Raw genomic sequence first — 15,971 nt, forward strand, 5'->3', positions numbered from 1 at the left:
AGTCTCATGCTCTTCCGACCAAGCCAGCAGACACCCCAGCACCACACTGTCTCCATGACCATAACTTTGCAGTAACTGAAAAAGCTTTAAATAATGCATTTTAAGGGCTGGCTAGGTGGAGAAGATGGAAGAGGGCCTGCAGGTCTGAGCGGCGCCTGCGAAGGTGGTGGGCGTCCTCTGACCCGCCCCCACGGTGTGAGAGGTAACCCTCTTGGCGCGCCTGGGCCGCCCCAGATGCCAGAGTTCTTCTGGGTGTGGCCCTCAAGCTCCAGCCTTCAGTGGAAGGACCACTGGGGGGCTAAAGCCGACAAAGAACGGGTCCTCCACCGTGGCCTCCCACCCGACTCCGCGGGGAGGTAGAGCCCCTTAATCGCACGCTTTCTCCCTCCCGCTCCGGGAGCCCTAGCACTCGGAGGGAGCAGGAGAAATGATATGCTAATGACATGCAAATGTTTCCGCCGAGCCGGCGTCTGCAGCCCGGCGGCCCGCCGCTCGGACCCCTGGACCCGGCTGAGAGGAGGGGTGCAGGCCCTGGCCCCGCCCGCCACACCTCCCACCCGGGGGCCAGGACTGCCCGTCCCCCCCCACCCCGCCGGCGTCGCGGAGGTGGGCCCGCCCCCCGGCGGCCTGCGGCCCGCCCCCCGAGGGCGCGGCTCTCGGCCGACCCGCGGCGTCCTGCCGCGTCCATCGCTCGCCCGCGAGGCCGCAGGAAGTCGCGCTCGGCGGGAGTGGAGCCGCCCCACGGCCGGGCGGCGCGAGCCGGTGAGCGGGCTCCCCGGGCCTCCCCACTGTCCGCCAGGCGCCCTCTCGCCGGGGTCCCCGTCCGCGCCGTGGCGGACCCGCCTCTCCGGCGACCTCCCGGGCCACTTCCCGCCTGGGACGGGCTCTGGGTTGAGGATCCAGGAAAGTCTTGTCCCATTCCTGAGCTGCCCCAGCTGCGATGGCTGGGGACCCCCACGCCTGAGTGGGGGAGGCACTGGCACCACGCGAGGCCTGGCCTGAAATCCCCACGCGGGCGCCGCCAGGACGTCCCAGAAGCCCCACCCAGGGAAGATCCGTCTTGGGGAAGGTGGGAAAGCGGAATGACCCGGGACGGCAGGGACACGGGGCCAAGCTGGGAACGGGTCCTGAGGTCCCTGTTGCCTATCCCATCCCCCTTTCCAGGCCGAGGTCAGACGGCCCCTGCGGGAATGTGGGGGCAAGTTTGGAGACAGAGAAAGGAGGAGGGTGACTTGTCCCAGCTTGCGGAGTTCTGGAACACCCTGTTCCTTCCTCAGCCCCTGCCAAGTGTAGGGGTTTGAGGGCTTGTCGGTCCCAACCTCAAGCTGGTTCTGGCAGCCCTCCTGCCACTGCCACCCTGGACCCTGGGCCCTGCCTGATATGGGGTCTGGGAAAGGAGAAGGGGGTTCAGGTCCTCTGGGCCTGCCCTGGAGCCGGTGGTGCCTCGTTTGCCTCTCACGGTGGGAGAGGGGCATCCCTTCCACTCAGCACACCAAAACCCCGCGTGAGAGCATTCACGCCCTCCCCTGACCATGCCTGCAAGCTTAGAGGGGCAGAGAAGGGATTCTGACGCCCTGCTGAGGGCTCTGCGGAGGCCCCAAACACAGACCAAGCGATGCCTGCAGTGTTTGAAGGGCAAGAAATGCTTCTGGTCTCGTGCCCTGCCCACAGCTTCCTGCCACTTGGGCCTGAAGGGAGTCACTCAGACTCTGGGCCAGGGTCCCTGCGGGCTGAGGTGGGCAGCTCCGGTGGAGGGCTTCCGGTCCCTGGAAGTGCGGGCCAGGTGTCTCCAGCTGCATTTCCTTCCTTGTCACAACGTACCAGGCAGCGACCATGATTCCTGGTGCCCAGAGCAAAGGAAAGACCACTTCCCTTCTGGGGGAGCATTGGAGCCAGAGCCCTGAGCCCCATCTCGTCTCTGCTCTGCTTGAGTCTTCTGGAATGGATCTGCCCACCAGGAAGCCAGGTCACCCTTGGTCCTGGTCTTGCCTGCCCCCTGGGGAACACAGGTGGGTCCCATTAAATTATCTTTTGTGCTCGCCCAAGGCCTGGTAGGGATGTGTGAAGAGGTCCCTGTTCACAGAGTAGGGGCTGGTGTGTGGTAGGGGGAGGGACAACAATGATAAACAAGAGAATGATCCATTCCAATGTGGTGTGAAAAGTACATTGAAAGAAAGAAATAGAGGAAGAGGGCCTGGTCTAGCCTGGAGTAGGGGTCAGGGGAGCGTCCCAGGAATACTGTCAGGGCTGAGTCTTGAAGGACCGACAGGCTTCTCTCTGGTTAGGATTTTGGAACCTCGGCAGACTAGTTCATGAGGAACTTGCTGGTGGAAAGGGCTGGAGTGCCCACCAGACAAGAAAGCTGTTTGTGATATAGGAGTCGCTTGGGGTCTGGGAGGGCCCCCCCCCCCCCGGTAGAAGGCAGAGTCTTCAGGGGAACCCCCAGAGGGAGGCCAGGGGTCCTCTCAGTGTGCAAAGGGAGCACAGAGGTGCTCCAGGTTTCCTGGGCTCTGACTCTCCTGGGAGGCCTGGAGGAAGGAGAGGCTGGGAAAAGTCAGCTGCTCTGAAAGATCCAGACAGAAGGTGGGTGTGGAGTGAAGGTCAGAATCTTGAACAAAGTCCCCAGAAGGCTTCCTGGAGAAGTGGGCTGCTGAGAAGGGCACTAAAGATGCCTCTGATGGGGCGGGGGAGGGGGGGCAGGTGGTAGACGCCTCTCTCTAAAGGGGCAGAACAAGCAGGAACGAGAAGGGACCAGAGCTGGGGAAAGCAGGGTGAGGGGAGCTGGGCCTGTGTCTCCTCTGTCGTCCACCTCCTCCCTGCCACCTCTGGGTCCAGGGACTGTATGCTGCTCTGAAGGGAAACCAGCAGGGTCCCAGGGCTTGGGAAGGGACAAGGGTAGGGCAGCTGTGACGGGAAGAGCAGGAGGAAGCGAAGGCAGTGGAGGAAGGCGGGTCGCCCTTCTGGGAGGAAGAGGGCAAAGTGGCAGGTCGGGGAAGACTGAGGGCCCAGCTCTGGAGAGGTTGTGAGGGGACATGTAGGCCAACACAGAAAGGATCGGGTTGCACTGGTGACCTTTCCGTTTGCTGCGGGAACAGAAATCCTTGAAGGGAACCGTATGGGAGTTCTGCCTGAGCCTGGAACCCGGCCAGGAGAGTCAGGGCTGAGGGATCCCTGCGGCCAGTATCACAAGCCAGAGCCAGGATGGCAGGACCTGCTTGCAGCACACACACACACACACACACACACACACACACACAGAGGCACGTGCGCGCCCACGCTCATTGCACTCTGTCCAATGGGCTGCTCAGCTTGGCAGGGCTCCTGGGGGTCCTCTGGGGAGAAAGAAGGCTTGGTGCCCAGAGAAGAGATGGGAGCGTCAGAAGGAGGCGGTTTGGGGTGGATCCCTTGTAGGTGCTGTTTTAAAGTTCCTGGGTCTGGTGGAGGGGGGCGGGGAAAGTGTGGAGTACAGGGCGTGGCATGAGGATGGGGTTGCATATTTCTGGTAGATCCATAGGTTTCCATGGATCTTCCCAGGACCTGGGGCTAGAAGGAGGGAGGCTGTGGGAACTGTAGCTCAAGGGATCCACTGCCTTCACTGAGGCAAAGGCTACCAGAGCCCTAAGCCCTGAGTACAGGTGAGGTCTGAGGGCCACGGGGGACCAGGGGACAGGTGGAGAGCAGGGACAGAGGGGACTAGGTAAGGGCTCCGCATCTGGGGAAGGGCCTTGGGGCTTTGAGGCCTGGTTGTGGCAGCTTCTGTGACGGGGTGGGGGAGCAGCCTGGATGGGGCGAAAAACTGAGAAAGGACTGAGCCAAAGATGGGGGGAGGGGTGTGTCTGCGTGTGTAACCCTGTGCATGTGTGTGTGTCTGTATGTCTGTGTAGTGTGTGTCTGTTTGCATTTGTTTGTCTCTGGGCTTGTCTGCATGTGTCCACATAGGTGTGTATCTGTGCATGTGTGTGTCTCTGTGTATGTCTGGGCAGGCCTACGTACGTGACTTTGTATGTCTGTGTGTCTCTAGACTTTTCTGTTTATGTGTGTCTGTGTAAGTGTGTGTCTGCCTGTAAGTCTATGTACCTGTGTGGTTCTATGTGTCTCTGTCTATGCAATGTGTTTGTGTGTGTGTCTTTGTGAGTGTGTATCTTGGTATATGCCCATGTGTGACTCTGTGTGTGTGTGTGCTGGGGGGAGTGTTGCTCAGAGAAGCCCTGACAGGTGGTAGGTCATTACTGAGCATCGCTGTAGAACTTGACTCTACCACGAGCTCCCTGTGGAAGGAGGAATATCAGAGGGCCTTCGGATGAGACCTGTGCCCTTTTTTTTTTTAAAGACTTTATTTATCTATTTGACAGAGAGAGAGAGAGAGAAATCAAAAGTAGGCTGAGAGGTGGGCAGAGGGGGAGGGGGAAGCAGGCTCCCTGCTGAGCAGAGAGCCAGATGCGGGACTCCATCCCAGGACCCTGTGTGGCACCCTTGGAAAGCTATTCTGTGTACGGACGACGCCCAGCACCCACTTACTCACCTAGGCCGTCTCAGCAGCCCTGACAGCGGACGCTGCTCTCAAGGCGGCTTTGCGACAGTCTGTGTTTGTGTGCAGGAAGCCTGCTTATGAATGTTTGAAAACGCAGCTGTGCGTACCTGCCGGGGAATTGGGACGTCGCCGGCTCTAGAGATCTGTTTCGTTCTACAAGCTGTTATTGAGCGCTTGCTGTGTACAGGAGGGGCCCCAAGGCCGGGCCAGGAAGTGCTGTCTACTGACTGCCCACCGGATGTTGTAAGTCTAGAAAGAATTCCTCCCACCTGCCTCGTCCCACTGGTGGCTCACCTGCCTGCGCCTCCTGCCAGGCTGGCTCTGGGAAGTGGGTAAAAGGAAAGGCCAAGGCCAACACGTTTGCCTCTGGCCACCTCCCAGGGGGCGGTGCTCTCTGTGCTATGTGGTGCTGGGGCAAAGGAAGGGATGGTTTCAGCCACCCAGGGCAAGTGGCAGGTGAACTGGGGTTGGCAGCTGCATTCTGTCCCCTCCGCAGGTGGCCCAGGCAGTGGTAACGTGGTAACGGCAAAGGATGCCCCAGGTCCTGGAGCGTGCGGAGGGCTGCTGGGCCTGGGTGGTGCTGCTGGCCTCCCTGGTGACCCAGGGCCTCACTCTGGGCTTCCCCACATGCACTGGCATCTTCTTCACTGAACTACAGCATGAGTTCCAGGCCAGCAACAGTGAGACCTCATGGTTCCCCTCCATCCTGACAGCCATGCTCCACGCTGGGGGTGAGCAGCCTGGGGAGGGGCAGAGGGAGGGCTGAGAAAGAGCACAGGGTGAAGAGGAAGCCACAGTCTCCCTGGCCTCCCGGAGCTCACTTTCTCTGAGGCCACAGGCTTTGTCTCATGGGGTAAATTCCTAAAATGTCACCTGATTTCAGCAGGGCCAGCCCTCTCCCCCTGGAATTCTGCAGAACTGGGCTGAGCAGGTCTGGGCTGGGCTGGGGATGGGGAGAGGGTATGGAGGCTCCCAAGGCGCACAGCCAGTCCTCGCAGTGGCTGGAGGCCAAGAGAGATCAGGGCAGATTATGGGAGTGCCAGGCGCTTAGCTCAGACTTGAGGAATTGCTGCTTGGGTAATCTCTCTGAACCTTGGTTTCTTCTTCTGCAATATGGAGGTAACACCCAACACCCTACCACCTCCTACCTGGGATCATAGGGAGAATCCCATGAGTTACCAGCAGCTAGTATTTGGAGAACCTTGGCGTGGGCTTCAGGATGGGAAGGGGGGCTTGAGGAAAACACAAGGGGCAAGATGGGGGGCAGGGCAAGAGCCCCATCTCTCCCCAGGAAGCAGAAGGGGTATTGCAAGGGCTGGGGAGGTTCAAGTGAAGGCAGCGCCCCCCTCCCCCCGCCCCTGCCCATTTCCTGCTTGGCTCCTTCAAGAATGTGACCTTCTCATCCTGACCTCAGTGAAGGGGGAAGGCCTGGGTTGCTTGGGAGACTCCCTGCAGTAAACTTGGCCTCAGGGGCCTGCCCGTGACTCCTGAGAGCTCTTCAGGGAGACTCCGAAGACAGTGACCTACAAGCTGGGATGGGGGATGGGGCAGGAGGCCCTGGGCAGCAGGAGCAAGATCTCCTGGCCCACCGGGCTCTCCCCATGTGCTTTCCTTGGCTCGGCGACTCCCCCTCCCTGCGCACCTCCTGCCTCCTGCCACTCCCTCCGGCCCCGCCCGGCAGGAGCAGCCTGCTTGTTTTTCCAGGTCCTTCCCTCTAATTGGGAGGGAGGTCAGACTGGGAGAGATGGCCTCTCTGAGATGACCGCTGAACCTTGCGGGGCCTGGACTTGGCCCTGGGTGAGGCCTGGACTAGGCCAGACCCCATGACCTTTATACCTGCAAGGTTGGGGCAGAAGTGGGAATCTCAGGCAGTTCGTTCCATGCAGCCAGAAAGGAATCCATGCCAGGGCCTGGGAAACAGGCATCCAGTGGGGACCCCGACTCCCAATTAGACTCCCCACCCCCTAGCACGCCTGCCAACACCTCAGTCGGCCTGGGATTCCCATCTGTATGTCTGTCCGTCTCACATACACACCTCTAGCCCACGCTCACTCAGAGTAGCAGAGGAATTTTTTTTTTTAAGATTTTATTTATTTACTGGTCAGAGGGAGAGAGAGTTCAAACAGGGGGAGTGGCAGGCAGAGGGAGAAGCAGACTTGCCCACGGAGCAGGGAACCTGATGCGGGACTTGATCCCAGGACCCTGGCATCATGACCTGGGCCGAAGGCAGACGCTTAACCAACTGTGCCACCCAGGCATCCCCAGAGACATTTTACACTTGAAATTATCCCCGATCCCAAGCACCCCCGGCCCCCGCACATCTTAGAGATGAAGAAAGCAAGCAAGCACAAAGTACAAGGCACGTTCAGGGTTGCAGAGTGAGTTCAGGGCGGAAGCACTGCCCAGTCGAGGAAACACCCTGCCTCCCAGTGCCCCTGCTGGCTGGGGTAAGCTGGCCCAGGTCCCAACCTCTACACCCGGTGCCATGACTCGGGGCTTTGCCCAGTGTCGCCTCTCCAGAGTCAGACCAGAGTTTGGGGTGGGGAAGACGGACGATGTGTGGGGCAGTGGTCATGTTCGCTGCAGTCTTGCCTCTCCCTCTGTGGCTGCCTCTGCTTGGTTATCTCTGAGTGCGGGCTGCCGACTTCCTGGGTCACTCCCAGACTCATACTGGCTCACATGCACACATCCCCTCTCCACCCCAAGCACATACACACACTGGGCATGCGCTCAGGAGCTCGCGCTCCCTCCCTCCCTCCCTCTTCCTTTGGCAGTTCTCTGGGAGAGTAACTGTAGAAATTCCATTGTGTGTACTTGGGGGCAGGGCACCTGGTGAATGGGGCCCTGTGGGGTATGGAAAAGCAGCCAGCCAGGACTGGCTCCTTTCCGCTCTGGGTCTGGGCTGGTGAGAAGGCAGCTCAAGGTGGGGGTGGGGTGGTGGAGAACAGGCCCCTCTCCACGGGGCCAAACATCTGGGTGCAAGAATTTGTGTTGGCTAGAAGTGATGGGGGAGGGGAGAAAGCACCCCACCCAGTTCTCTCCCGAGGCCAGGGCAAGGGGGTGTGGAGTGAGTGGTCCCGCACCCCAGGCTGCCCACCCTAGACAGGTTGGAGGCTAGTGGGAGGGCTGTGGCCAGTCCTCTTGAGAACAGGAAGCAGGCGGGGGCTGTAGGCACTCGCCATCGTTTTGATAACCTGGGACCCTCTCCCACCGAGAAAAACCCCCAGCAAGGGGCATCTACCCAGGTCACGCGCCAGGCCTATTTTACTCGCATGGACTCAGCCTCAGGTCAGCGCAGCGAAGGTCCTCAGTCTGCAGCTCTGGGGATCCTTGTTAGGGGTTAAACCAAGCACTTGCAGGACCTCCACTCACAGGTGGTCAGATGTCATCCAGTGTGACCTCCTGAAGGGGAGGCACAGAGAGGGCCTGGGTTTGCCCCAGCCCATAGCCAGCCTGGGGCCGGGTGGCGATCAGAATCGAGGCGTATAGGCCCCAGGGCTGTGCCCTTCCAGCCACGTGGCTAGTTCTTGCTGGAACCCCTTCCCAAGCCCTCTCTCTCTCCCTCCCTCCTGTCCTCATTCAGCTGCCACCTGCTTGGCTGCCTCCTCACCCCTGCCCCTCCCTGCTTCCTCCCCACAGGACCCCTATGCAGCATCCTGGTGGAACACTTTGGCTGCCGAGTGACGGTGATGCTGGGGGGCGCACTGGCCAGCCTGGGCATGGTAGCAGGCTCCTTCTGCCGCACCCTTAGCCAGCTCTACCTCACAGCAGGATTCATCACAGGTGACTGTTTTCCCATTTCGAGAATTTCTGGGTGCCTACCAAAAAGTGCCAGGTAAAGAGCAAAAGTAGGGTGGAGGCTGGATGGGGAATAGTGCCTGATGGCTGAGTAGTGAGATGGGAAGCCATCTGAGAGATTCGGGCGGTGGGGTAAGTGACGTCATCCAACTGGTGTTTGTAAAGCCCTCCGGCTGCTGTGTTCAACGTATGTGCAGTGGGCGGGGACTAAGAGCAGGAGACAGGTATGAGCATCATAACCCAGACGGGAGGTGGCCTACCTTTGACCATGGCGGCACGATGGAGGTGGTGAAGGATGGTCAGGTTCAGGACTGCGTGGGAGGTCCAGGGAAGAAGAGTCAAGGATGACCCAAGGTTCCAGGAGCCAAGAAGGGTGATGCCAAGGGTTTTGCCCAAACCACTGGAAGGATGGAGTAGCTTTTAACTACAATGGGGAACCGAGGGGAGGAGCAGGTTGGTGGGCGGTTGGGAAACTCAGATGTGGAAGCGTCCATTCAAGGATAGGCCCTCGGCTGCTCACGACAGGGCTGGCGTTCTAGTATTGAGAGGAGGTATCGTTCTGCTGTCACTGAGGGAACAAGAGGTGGGAGCTTAGGGGACCTGAGGACTGGGACCTGCAGTATCCAGCCATTGGTGGGAAGGAGGGACACAGGCAGGAGGAGGCCCAGGAGAGTGAGGTTTCTTGAGAAGGTGAGGAGAGAGTGAGGGCTGTGTCAGGCTGCTGGTGGGTCAGATGGAGGGGGACCAGCCTCAGTCTTTGGATTTGGCAACATGGAGGTTGCTGACCTGGATAAGAGGGAGTCTGGACCAAAGGTGAGGCGGAAAGTCTGATTGCAGCAGGTTCAAGAGCAAAGAGAAAGACAGGAGTTGGAGACAGTGGAGATAAACAGTATTTCCGGGAAATGTCAATGAAGGGGATGGAGAAACAGGCCAGTACCCAGAAGAGGCTGTGGAATCAAGAGAGGGTTTTGGTTTTTTTTTTAATTGTTTTGGTTTTTTGCTTTTTTATTTTTAACTGCTTTATTAACTTCACAAAATATTATGAGCATCATTCCATGCAATAGGGGAAAACTCCCCGGGTGACAGAATCTTACAGACTGAGTCAAAATACAACATTCAAAGGCAGCTGGCTGGCTCAGTCAGTAGAACATGTGACTCCTGATCTCTGGGTCATGAGTTCAAGCCCCATATTAGGAGACGAGCCCACTTAAAATAAAAACAGGGCACCGGGGTGGCTTAGTGCGTTAATAAGCCTCTGCCTTCAGCTCAGGTCATGATCTCAGGGTCCAGGGATCGAGCCTCGCATCGGGCTCTCTGCTCAGCGGGGAGCCTGCTTCCCCCTCTCCCTCTGCCTGCCTCACTGCCTACTTGTGATCTCTCTCTCTCTCTCTGTCAAATAAATAAAGAAAAAATCTTTTTAAAAAATAATAAAATAAAATAAAGTGAAAACAAACATACAAAACCCCCACCCACATTCAGTTAAGAGGCAGTAACAGGGGACCCAAAAGAAAACATGTAACACCAAACGGTTTATGGGAAAAGTCCATTGTAAACAAGTTTAGAATGTAGGTACGTCTTCCTCTGACCTTGAGGGAGAACATCAGGACTTAAGGCATCAGGCCAAACTCCTCATCCGGTCACGGTGAGGAGGGTCGGTGCTAACTGCCCGCAGATCGCGCCAGGACTGCTTTTCCGTCCACTGCCTGACCTCCTCCCTCCCTTGCCCGTAGCTTTCCAAGCCTCTGGCGCACGTCGCACCTACACTGCAGAATGCAACTGCCTGCGGAGGCACACGACATTCACCAGCTTCCAAACAGAAGGCCAAGGGCTCTCCTCTATTAGCACCTTGCTCCTTTTCATCCTTTCCTGAATTTTCCTGGTTGATATTTTGTACTGCCTGTTCCTCTTTGGACACCATTGCTCCTGGGCCTCTCCTTGTAGGCTCCTCTTCCTCCTCCCGAGATCGTAGCAGAGAGAACGAACCCCCAAGACCCTCCCACCTGCACATCTGCTCCCCCTCTGCCTCCTTTTTGGCATCACCCCGGCCCGCAGACCCTTGGGGCTACCGGGAGCAGGTACTGAGAAGGGAGTGGGACAAGCCGGGGCCGGGTTGCTGTTTTCTTTTTTTGTTTGCTTTTGTTTTGCTTTTTTAAAAAGATTTTATTTATTTATGTGAGAGAGAGAGAGAGAACACAAGGTGGGGGGAAGAGGCAGAGGGAGATGGAGACGGACAAGCAGACTCCCCACTGAGCAGGGAGCCCAGCCTCTGCGCTTGATCCCAGGACCCCGAAATCATGACCAGAGCCAAAGTCAGATGATTAACCAACTGAGCCACCCAGGCACCCTTTGCTTTGTTTTTAACGGGAGGAATAACAACGAAGGAGAATGATCTGGCCAAGAGGAGAAAGTGGGTGGTGCAGGAGAAAAATTGCTGGAGGGATATACCTTGAGTGGACAAGATGAAGGGCATAAGTAGCGGGTTGACCTTGGCTGGCAGCAGGGACAGACAGTCCAATGTCACAGACAGAAGGCAAGTGGTCAGCTGGGGGGACTGGGGGAGGTGCATAGAGAAGGACTGGTGGTCATCCAGGAGGGATGGAGAGAAAATTGATAGTGGCATCACAGGTGGCCTGAGAGCCCACCAGAGGCTCGTGGTCATGGTGCGGCCATGAGCTTTCTCTCGCAACATGTTCAGCTGTTCGGGCAGCATAGAGAAGGTGGGGGTGCAGCTTCTGAGCTGAGCCAGGAGAGAAAAGTCTAGGGGAAGCATATTTCAGGCGGTGGGAACAGCAACTGCAAATGTCCCGCAGTGGGGGGGCAGCTTGGTGTCCGGAGGAAGAGAAAGAAGCTGATGTGGTTCAGTCATGGTGAGTGACAGGGAGAATGGCTTGAGATGGCACCCAAGTGATGACCAGGGGCCAGACCGTGCAGAGCCTTCCAGGGCACGGCCACTACTGTGGCATTTTTTCCCAGGTGTAATGGGACGTCTTTGAAAGGTGTTAAGCAGGGAAGAGTCTTACGCCAATTTAGGTTTTTATTTTATTTACTTATTTATTTATTTAAAGATTTTATTTCTTTATTTGAGAGCGAGCGAGTGAGCACAAGCAGGGGGAGGGGCGGAGGACATGGAGAGAGGAAAGTAGGCTCCCCACTCAGCAGGGAGCCCGACGTGGGGCTCCATCCCAGGACCCCAAGATCATGACCCGAGCTGAAAGGGGATGCTTAACTGACTGAGCCACCCAGGCGCTCCCGCCCCCAGTTTAGGTTTTTAAGGATCAGCCTGGTGCTGTGCAAAGGGCAACAGGTGTGCCCCTGGCAGCCTTGGGAGGGCGGAGCTGATGTTTCTAAGGAGGTGGCAAGGCAGACTGTTTCCATCCTCAATCCCTGGGGACCTGGAAGTGGGTCTGGGCTAGAACAGAAGGAGGGCAGACGTGGAGCAGGACCCCACGGCCCCTCTGGGTGCGGGCGGGAGGCTCAGAATGCCCTCCAGCTGGTCTCCTCCCTCTCGCCACAGGCCTGGGCATGTGCTTCAGCTTCCAGTCGAGCATCACCGTGCTGGGCTTCTATTTCCACCACCACCGGGCTCTGGCCAACGCTCTGGCTTCGGTGGGCGTCTCCCTGGGCATCACGCTCTGGCCACTGCTCTCCCGCTACCTCCTGGAGGACCTGGGCTGGAGGGGCACCTTCCTTGTCTTCGGCGGCGTTTTTCTCCACTGCTGCGTCTGTGGGGCCATCCTGAGGCCCGTGGCCACCAGCGTGGCCCCTGAGACCACAGAAGCGCCCCCTCCACCTTCCAAGACACCTGCTCCCGGCTGCCTGGCAGCGTGTGGTCGGGCCATCCAGCGCCACCTGGCCTTTGATATCCTGCGGCACAACGCGGGCTACCGAGTGTACACGCTGGGCGTCTTGTGGATGATCCTGGGCTTCCCGCTGCCGCACATCTTCCTGGTGCCCTACGCCATGTGGCACGGAGTGGACGAACACAGGGCGGCCCTGCTGATCTCCATCATTGGCTTTAGCAACATCTTCCTGCGGCCCATGGCTGGGCTGGTGGCGGGCCGGCGGGACTTCGCGGGCCACCGGAAGTACCTGTTCAGCCTGGCAGCCCTGCTCAATGGCCTCACCAACCTGGTGTGCGCCGCGTCGGCAGACTTCCGGGTGTTGGTGGGCTACTGCTTGCTGTACAGCGTGTCCATGAGCTGCATCGGAGCCCTCATCTTCCAGGTCCTCATGGACATCGTCCCCATGGACCGGTTCTCTAGCGCCCTGGGCCTCTTCACTGTCCTGGAGAGTGTCCCCATCCTCATCTCCCCGCCCCTGGCTGGTGAGGCCCCCCTGGGGCAGATGTGGGTGTGGCCTGGGCGTGCGTGGGCGTGGCCTGGGCGGACAGAACCTGGCGGTGGGGCAAAGGAGAACAGTTTGAACAGATCTGGGTGCCATCCAGCATCTCCAGGGCGAGAGACTTGGAATCTGTGGTTTTCCAAGCGTCTGTGATTTTCCAAGTTGCAGCCTCTTCCCCAGCTAGCACCCAGGGCACGAATAGTTAAAAATAAGGATTTTTTTTTTTTTTTTTTTTGGTACCAGACTTTCCTGAGTTCTTCATCTTCTCTGTCCCTCTGTTTTCTTATCAGCAAAGTAGGGAAGTTAATATGATCTAGCGCATAGACTTGTTGTGAGGACCGCAATTATATAGCAAAGAGCTTAGCAGAGAGCCTGGCACAGAGCAGAAAACCATGTGCGTGTTTGCTGTGATTAACATCCTGGCTGTCCCACTTCCTGCCTGTGGGACCCAGGCAAGTCATTTTCCCTCTCTGAGCTACAGTGTCATCTCCAAAAGGCAGACAGGAACACCTGCCTTAACGACTGGTTCGCCTGTTCCAGCCACTGGGGGTTCTGGCTGAGTGGGGACAGAGGCCCAGTCCCCACCTCTCAGGGCTTCCCTTCTGGTGGGAGAGTCAGGGATTAATCCAGACACAGGTTTGTGCTCAGCGTGGTGATTTGTGCCAGGAAGGAAACAAACAGGTGTGGAAGCAGAGACCCCCATGGGCAGACTTGCCAGGCAGCCAAGAATGTGACATTCAAAGTAACGGAAGCTGTGTGAAGCCCTTGAGGCTGGAGGGCAGTCAGCGATGGCGGCGTCCTCTGATGACAAGGGGGACTCTTCCCAAGTGTGTCATTGGAAGTCGCCTTCCCAGTCAGTTTCCAAGGGAGCTGATGAAACCAACAAGTGGAGACGGTTACCCAGGAGGAGGTGTGGGAGGGCCCAGGTGTAGCTGAGCAGGTATCCCGGACTACTGGCTCTTGTGTGCTTGACTCCCTGCCACCAAGGGTAAGGGAGACATGCCATGAGGTTCCCTTCTGGCCCAATGGTTCTTCTTGCCCCCTGGAGAGCAGGCTTAGTGTTCCTGTTCTCCTTTGAGTCAACAAATCTTTATTGAGTGTCTTCTATGTGCCAGTCACAGTGGCTCGTCCTGGGGATACAGCAGAGCCTGAAATAAAATCTCTGTTCTCAGAGAGCACACAAGGTAGTGGGAGGGAGGCCTGGCAGCCCTGGACAGCGGCCTAACTTGTTCTCTGTCCCCCAGGGCTCCTCCTGGACACCACCGACAACAACTTTAGCTACGTTTTCTACATGTCAAGCTTCTTCCTTATATCAGCTGCCCTCTTCATGGGTGGCAGCTTCTGTGCCCTGCAGAAGAAGGAGAGGCCAGGCAAGCACGCCGAGGCAGAAGGAGCCATCACGGAGGTGCCCTCAGAGCAGGGCCTCATGGTGGAGGACTCATGTGGTTCCAAGAAGCAGCTGTACACCGAGGTCATGTACGTGACCAGCGTCTGAGCCCTGAGGTCCATGAGTGACCACTACCGCAGCCCAGGAATGTGATGTCCAACTGCCAGGGGCTGGGGTGAGGGGCTGCCCAGGAAGCCCAAAGCCAGAAGCCCACTAGGAGGCTGGCCTCCAACGACTCAGAGCTCCTTCCAACCAGCAGATCCAGGAGCAGGTCCTCCCGACTTTTTCTCTGGGGCACCAGCATACCTGGAGCCTAGGAAAGTAAGTCTAAACCCTGCTTGGGTCTTTCACAGCCGGATCGGCCCAGGGGGCTGCCCGGTACTGTTGCTGCCACTTGACACACTGGACCCTCCAGTCTAGCCTGGATGTCTCCGATGTGATCTCTTTGTCCTTCTTCGGCCTCCAGACAGTTCCAGAGAGTTCACCTGTCCTCCAAGGCTCTCTGCCCCCTTTCTTCCCAAGGGCCCTGGCACAGGTTGTTGGGCCTCATGCTGACTGGAACCTTGGGAAGAAGAACGCCCTGAGAGAATGAGCTGGGACCGGCAGCGGTGGACAGCCAGGCTGAGGGGTTGGCATGGACCCAGGACACGGACAGATTAACGGTTGGGGAGAGGACCCAACCTGGTGTTTGAGCAGAGGACTGGAGGGGACCCCTTGGCTTGGGTCCTAGAATCACTGAAGTCTGAGGGGTCTCCTGCACTCAGCAGTGCCTGCTCTAAGGTCTCCCTCCCTCCTGTGCCCCTGCCTGGTATCTTGGTCATAAAGCTGCATGCTGGCGTGGGGGAAAGCCTGACATTTGAGTGAGCAGGGGAGCAGAAGGATTCCTAGGCAGGTCTCCTATTGCTAGGAGACCTCTGGGAAAATGGAGCTGCTTTTGCAACAGAAGCCTTCTCTCCCTCTCCTGCCCTCCTCTCCCTGCTGTGTCAGAGGTGCCCACCCCAGGGTAAGTAGCTGGCTGGGCCAGCTGCCAGCCCACCTCCACTCCCCAGGGGGCTTCTGCCTGTGGCGCGGAAGTCAGTGCTCCCCACACACACACTCTTCTGCCGGCAGGGTTCCTAAGGTCATCACTTGGGGGCCTGGCTGTCATCAGCCCAAGCTTGTCCCAGCAGGGTACCACCTGAGGTAATGGAAACACAGAGTTTGTTTGAATAACAGACAAAAACGTTCCTGCAGCAGGTTATAAACCCCGTGAACTAATGAAGCTGGAAAACAGGCCTTGAGTACACCCTTCCTTCCCCGTTTAGTTCTCCCTGCTCAGCAGGCGCTGCTGTGACCCAAGGCCTTGTTTGTTGACTCAGGCTCAACCAGGCTCCAACAAGAAAGCCTTATCAGGAAAATAAAATTTTATTTGCATGACCTGACTCCAGCCTGCCTTCTGTCCAGCTGGCGTGAGTAAGCATCCTTGGGGAAGTACTGTCTTCTCCAGAACCCTGCTATGAGTGCCCCCTCATGGTCAAAGAAAGTAGTGCAGCGGTGAAGCGAAAGGCTCTGAGCTGGGGTAGACCTGACTTCAGTCATGTTTTGGCTCCGCCACAATCTGCTGTGTGACTTTGGGCAATTGTTCACCATCTCTGGGCCTTAAAAAAGGAGGCGACTGGTCTGGATAAATCAGAGTCTCTTGTTTGAGAAGTCTGATTCTGAAGACCCCCCTGGCCTTCCTGCTCCCCACGCAGGCACGTGTTTGGCCATCATCCACAGCCTGTGCCCTGAAGGGGGAATGCTTGGACACATTTTACCAGGTCCTGTCTCCTCCTCCATCTCAACTGAGCGGCACAGGAGAGAGTGAGACTGGTGGATATTTTTGGCCCTAATAGCCACCAGGCTTTGAAATGTGCAACCCCTATTGGGCCCACT

General features: G+C 57.7%; 1 protein-coding gene across 6 annotated transcripts; it reads left to right on the forward strand.

Annotated features, from left to right (window-relative positions):
* The first annotated feature begins 618 nt into the window (after window positions 1–618).
* On the forward strand, window positions 619–15,473 carry SLC16A5 (solute carrier family 16 member 5). Of its 6 annotated transcripts, none has more exons than XM_045985459.1 (7): window positions 619–762; window positions 1,825–2,009; window positions 4,598–4,774; window positions 5,028–5,262; window positions 8,171–8,314; window positions 11,844–12,653; window positions 13,915–15,473. In XM_045985459.1, exons 4-7 carry the CDS (start codon window positions 5,064–5,066, stop codon window positions 14,163–14,165), a joined length of 1,404 nt encoding a protein of 467 aa, XP_045841415.1. In that variant the 5' UTR covers window positions 619–762; window positions 1,825–2,009; window positions 4,598–4,774; window positions 5,028–5,063; the 3' UTR covers window positions 14,166–15,473. The 6 variants fall into 6 exon arrangements, with proteins under 6 accessions (XP_045841415.1, XP_045841420.1, XP_045841417.1 ...); XM_045985461.1 differs by having other exon boundaries at window positions 674–1,069; window positions 4,581–4,774; XM_045985458.1 differs by having other exon boundaries at window positions 674–1,069.
* Window positions 15,474–15,971: the final 498 nt, after the last annotated feature.

Source organism: Meles meles, chromosome 18 (genome assembly GCF_922984935.1).
Source record: "Meles meles chromosome 18, mMelMel3.1 paternal haplotype, whole genome shotgun sequence".
Lineage (NCBI taxonomy): Eukaryota > Metazoa > Chordata > Mammalia > Carnivora > Mustelidae > Meles > Meles meles.